Here is a 6,282-nt window from a genome sequence, read left to right on the forward strand (position 1 = left end):
CCATAAACAAACATTGTGTCACGTGACTTTACGGAAGCGGGCTCCCATACATACAAGCACTGCAGTTCAAGATGGCATCATCAGCGGGAGGACATGATTCAGGTGGCTAGTGCTACTTTATTTATACACTTTAAATGTACACATCATTACGGAGACACTGACGTGAACGACAATATTAACAAAAAACGAATTGTCACTTGTACTAGTAGCGTGTTTTTGAGGTTACATCTTGTTAATTATCACTGTCATTAGCTTTACTGGCTAGGCTAGCTTAAATGGCAATACACGTTAGAGAAACGACAACTGTTTACATCGAGCTGTGTAAAGTTAGCCTGAGAGATGGCATGTCTGACTAAGAACCAAACAGACAACAGTGAGTCAGTGACGAATCATCGTGTTAGTATTACTGTTTGAAGGTTACGTTCATCTGTTTATCTAATATCTAGCTTGTTAGCCATGCAGCTGATGTCGGCTAGCCTTAAAAGCTAACGTGGGTTTCCACTTTCCACAGTGATCTCAATCTGATTTTGTATTATTCACTAAACATTATCTGTCTGTCTTTCAGGCAATACTGGAGATCAGTCGCTCGAACTGGGAACGGTGCTACTAAAGAAGTAAGTTTATATCATTCAAACTGATTTAAATATACCAAAGGGCAACCAACACGTTGCTAGGCTGGGTCAAGGTAGAAGACAAGAGTACAACAACTTGCAATGGCCATCGGCCTGGTCTTTACAACACTCAGAGGAACAGTGTGCCCATGTACCTGTCAAACTACTTATTTAGAGTGAGAGATGCCCATGGGCACAGCACCAGTGGGAGCTCTGCTGACCCTGTTCCCCCTAAATTCGGCACAAACATGGGGAATAACACATTATGGCACTTAAATGTGAAATGCCCCACCAACAGCCATAAAACTTCTCAATTTCCCATTTAAACTGACATGTCTGACTTGTCTGTCCTCCAGTTACAATTGGACTTAAACAATTGTGTCACCTACTAGCTTGCCCCAGAGACTGAATGAGCCCCATGGGAGTGGCTGGAATCCTCTGCCCCCCCCACCCTACCTTTTTTGAGGGGTGCTCCTATGTCCAGATTTTGGTGTGTGCACAAACTTTGTCTCACACAAACATTAAATTCCCATTGACAATGAATGGACAATTTTGGGTGTTTGTGTAAACACAAACATTGCGTAACACAAAGATTGATGACGAAGGTGAGGACACAAATTCTGATTGGCCAGAATGAGATGATGTACGATGATAAGAGTGCCCCTCACTTCACACGGGTGTGATTTTTATTAATGTAAATATAGCTAATGTAAATATAGCTTATGATGAGTAGCCCTGTTTGCTCACCGTCCGCTATTAGCTCCAAGATGGGGTTCCACATTGGGGCTATCCGGCAGAGGGAGAGCCATTCAAACCGGAAGAACCCCTCCATGGCAGGTGCCAGTACTGCTCCTGATTCGGCTACAATAGGGAAAACTGGCACAGTTACATGCCAAAGCCAACAGATCAATAAAACAACAGAGATGCAAACAAAGTAACAAAAAACAGATATAATATTGAATACATATTTTGTTATATTTCATATCTGACTGGCTGTAGCCTGATATTGGAAATAGTAAATTACTTGGTGTAGCTGTTAGTTCTCCCGAAAGGTGTGTTCACAACATACCATGTCAGTAAAAAAATGTGTACACTGTATGCTACAGTAGGCAAATATATTTTTTGGAATGACAAAGCTTTTGCATGCTGTGTGAACAAACCTTGTGAGGCTGGCCTGACAGCATTCAGTGAATTCACTGGACAGGCGGGGTGGCTGATAATTCCATTCTGCTTTCTTTGCCACCCATGTCTTTGGAGACTTTACCAGTTTAAAGGACCACTTCACCACTTTTCAACCTATCTTCATATAATTGGTCCTCGCTAATGTTCATGAGAAAATACCAACAAAATAAATCTACTCGGTCTGTGTCTCATAGGAGGGCTATGGGCAGTTCAGAAACCCGTCCACCAGTGACATCATCGTTGGGCAAAAATATTTTGATTTTTATTATCGTGAGAGCAATGGCTTCCATTATCGCATTGCAACTTTTCAGGAATAGAAAGCCTGCAGTTTCTATTCGCTTGGATTCCCCATCGATGATGTCACTGGTGGACAGGTTTCTGAACTGCCCATAGCCCTCCTATGAGACACAGACTGAGTAGAGTAGTGGCATTTCATCAAACATTAGTGAGGACCAATTATATGAAGGTAGGTTGAAAAGTGGTGAAGTGGTCCTTTAATGATAACCAATTAAACAAGAAGAGCAAATAAATGATGAAATTTGAAGATTGTTGTTTGAATAAAAAATAGTTTCACAGATTTTTAAGCTTCCTCATTTTGTCCCACACTGTTCTCATCCTTTTTGTTGAGACTCAAACATTTCCTAGATTCTTATGTCAAAAATGTGAATGTCCCCGCCATGTATAATGCTGCCTTTTGGTTTCTTACTATTCTATCTGAAATAAATAATCAATTCCTTAATTTTAACGGGAGGAAGTTATCACACTATTTGATAAAGGCAGGTAGGCACAACTGTGAGCTGTCTATCAGAGAAATGGTAAAGTCATCTTTTTTCCCCCAGTAGTTCCCTTATCGCCTCCCCACAAAGACAAAGTATTAGGTGATTACTTTGCAATCTATTTCCATCTGTCTCTTTGTGGCCTCTTTTGCAGTTTCATTTATGAGCGGGTCCAACGGCATGGCGACAACCATACAGCTGCCCATACAGCTGTGACCCGGGAACAGCTGGGCGGGGGAGAGCTGGTTGACCCAAACCACAAGAAGCTTGGCCAGTACCTGCAACAGATTGGAGATGAGCTAGATGGAAATGTACAACTCCAAATGTATGTGACAGTGACTCCAGTGGAATTCCAAAATTCTGTCTTAATAATGTTCCATGAATGTGATTATAAACTTTTAATGTGTTTCATTTCATTTTTTTTCCCGCTTTCCAGGTTGATAGATAATCCTGGGCTCAAGCCTACAAAGGACGCATTCTTAAAAGTTGCCTGTGAGATCTTTTCAGATGGAAAGTTCAACTGGGGCAGAGTTGTAGCGCTCTTCTACTTTGCCTGTCGCCTTGTCATCAAAGTGAGTGAGATAGTCCCAGATCTGACCCGCTTATTCCAAACAGATATTGATAAATGATAATTATGGAATGTCCTCTTCTCTCATCCATTCAGGCTCTGATGACACAAATCCCAGACATTATTAGAACCATTATTTCATGGACCACAGACTACCTACGCGAGCATGTGATTAATTGGATCCGAGAGCAAGGAGGCTGGGTAAGGACCCAAGGGAAAACATTAGATTTGAAACCAACCATGTTGCGTCATTGCACTTAATATCCACCAGGATATTTTTCCTTATATTTCTTGTGAGAGCTTCTAGCAGACCAACTACCACATATTTGTTATATCAATTGATGACAACTATGTCATTTGGCAGGGTGATTAATTTGGCAGTGATGGCAGACCGCTTCCAACGAGACTTGATCTGAAAATCTATGTAAAAACTGTCTGGATTGTCCCTCACTGTAAAACTGCTTCAATTGTCACATTTCTCTTAAAATGAAATTTGAATTATAATAAAAACAATTTTTTATTATAATTCAAATTTCATTTTGACGTAAAGATTGCTCCAACTTCCAAAAGAAAGACTTCTGCTGTGTTTAAATTAGGTTTTACAGTACTAACTTATATAAAAAAATAAATTACATTAGAATTTTGATAGGTTCGAATGGATCGAACCCACATGGTGTTTTAAAAGGACTTTTCGAAAGTAATTTTTGGCCCGATTCTGACAGCTCTGGTCTCTATTGGCAGAGATTTGGGCAATCTTCTAAGCACATATATTTGTATTGCTTGGTTGATGGTAGTTGTCAGCAATGCTATCTTTCCCTCTCTTGACGTTCAGGATGGGATCCGTGCACATTTCGGCACTCCAACCTGGCAAACCGTGGCGGTGTTTGCAGTCGGGGCTCTCACCGCTGCGCTCGTTATGCGCAAACTATCATAGGACGAAGAGCAGGAAGGAGGAATGCGACGTAAACGGGCTGTGGCGAGTCAAGGCAACATAGGCGCAAGACGGAGGAAATGATGTGAGGCAGACACGAGGGACGATTCTGAGGACTACAGAGGTGATGGATAAAGAGTCGGATGCAATAAACCACTTGTGTGCTCCACCTTCCGTTCATGTCCAAGAATCAGGAAGTACATTGTCTAACGTCCGTACCCGTGAATCCCCATGCTGCCGGAGACATGTGCAGTGCTGCTTGATGACATGCAATGCACTACAGAAGGGTGAAGAGATGGACCGACCCCACCCCAAGGCACACATTTGAAGTAATTTATTTTTAGTTGGTACAAAACTAGTCACTGCAAACCTTTTTTTTGTTGCCCAGAGTCTGCATAGCACTTTCATTCTTTTCAGTTTTTCTCCCATCTTCCAACTCTCCATCCACTTCCTTGTGGTGTCTCTCTGTGCTATGGTTTGTATGCATTTTTGCATGTGTCAGTGGATATTTGCTTGTGAAAATCTGTGACATCTTTGATGGTGGCAAAGTCATGCTTTAAAGTCCTTGTAATTGGGGAAAAAAATAATGAATGTGATGCAACATTCGTACCTTTCACAAGCTCTTCGGAGTGGATATTGATTAAATTAATACAAGTTGGAGGATGCACTTTAGGTTATAAAGTGATTTTTAAGGATTGGCTGACTTTACCACAGATCATCATACGAAACAATTCTTTACGGTGTGGAATGCTTATTATGAAAGTGCCTCTGATTTTGAAAGTGAGCAGTTTTGTATAAATGATATGAATCCTGTTGAGAAACCCTGTTAAACGCAGCTCATTTTTTACCATGGTATCTCTCCCTCTTGATCCTTATCGGGCCTTCCACAGAGTAAATGTGTGACCGTTACTTGATGAAACGGGGCCGAATAACTGACGTGTTTTGGGGATTTTTGGTGTAGGAGAGGTTCAGCTCTCCTCAGTGCAAAGAGGCATGACTGCATTATTTCCCATGGGGTTAAAGACTTGAAGACTTGATGCATTTCTGACACCCAGAGCACTGTGCATTACTCCCAGATAATTACCTCACTCTAAGCATAGTGTTCAATGTACTGTATTTTTAAGTGAGCTTTTCAATCTCGAACTACAATCCTACCTTCAGTTTCAACATGGAATTCTTTTTATACATTTTCTTGTTTGTCAGTGCCTTGGTGGTGTTTTTTTTTTTTTTTTTTTAAACTATACATCACTTGATATTACCAGATTTTCACCTTTTTTCTATCACATTTGTAAAACAAGTTTGTTTTGTGAGTCCCCTCAGAAAACCTTTTTGCAGTGACATTTTGTATGTTGTAATACAAAATAAATCATTTTTATGACTTCCTATGAAATATGTGTTATCATGGTTGGTGTTGGGAAATTAATCAGTTTTAGCAATGAGCGGCATTCCAAAGTGATGGTTAATAACGGCTCGTAACCTGGACTAAATATATAGTATAAATGGCAAGGTGTTTAATTTTTATTTTATTTTAACCCATTCAATCCCGGAAAGCAGCCGTGTCATTTTAGGTTGTAGCTATAGTACATATAGCAACATGTTTTTCAGCAAAATTAACAAAGTAATTAAGCATTGGCAAATAAAATTGTACAGATCTCAAAAGTACAGGATTTACATTGCTGAATTGTACAGTTAATCCATAATAGTTACTGTTAATGTATTAGATCGTAATGTGACCGTGTCTGGCAAATAGGCCCTCATCTCGACCAGAGTAATTTTTCAGGTTTTTACAGATTATTAAAGTACAGAATGTAAGCTTTCATATGATGTATCATTCAATGAAATTGGAAAATATTTGAAGGAGATATGACCATTTTAAAATGATTGTGCCGTTTTACCCAAAGCTGAGAAAATCCCCTTTGAATGTTCACAACATTTCAACACCTAGAGCTGGCTAGCCTACTTTGATTTATAAATGTATACATTTAATTTGCCCAAATCAATAACCTGTTGGAATGAAAACCTTCAACATTCAAACTGTGTTAATATGAAAAAAAACGAAAATCACAAAAAAATAAAAATCGAGTTTATTTTAGATTTTCTGCCTTTTCATTATAGGCGAGATGAGGACCATTTTGCTAGACCTGGTCATATAAGTAACAGGAACCTCATTGGTGGGCACTGGGCATTGTGAACAATTACAGTATATGAGAAGAC

The 6,282-nt window shown here is 39.7% G+C and overlaps 1 protein-coding gene across 2 annotated transcripts; it reads left to right on the forward strand.

Moving 5' to 3' along the window:
* Positions 1-5,458, forward strand: LOC306936666 (apoptosis regulator BAX-like). 2 transcript variants are annotated; one of them, XM_079520257.1, is made up of 6 exons: positions 1-102; positions 566-614; positions 2,724-2,894; positions 3,006-3,141; positions 3,234-3,338; positions 3,970-5,458. In XM_079520257.1, exons 1-6 carry the CDS (start codon positions 72-74, stop codon positions 4,069-4,071), a joined length of 594 nt encoding a protein of 197 aa, XP_079376383.1. In that variant the 5' UTR covers positions 1-71; the 3' UTR covers positions 4,072-5,458. The 2 variants fall into 2 exon arrangements, with proteins under 2 accessions (XP_079376383.1, XP_079376382.1); XM_079520256.1 differs by lacking the exon at positions 1-102 and adding an exon at positions 127-373.
* The last annotated feature ends 824 nt before the right edge of the window (positions 5,459-6,282 follow it).

This window comes from Electrona antarctica, assembly GCF_951216825.1.
Source record: "Electrona antarctica genome assembly, chromosome: 14".
Taxonomy (NCBI): Eukaryota; Metazoa; Chordata; class Actinopteri; order Myctophiformes; family Myctophidae; genus Electrona; species Electrona antarctica.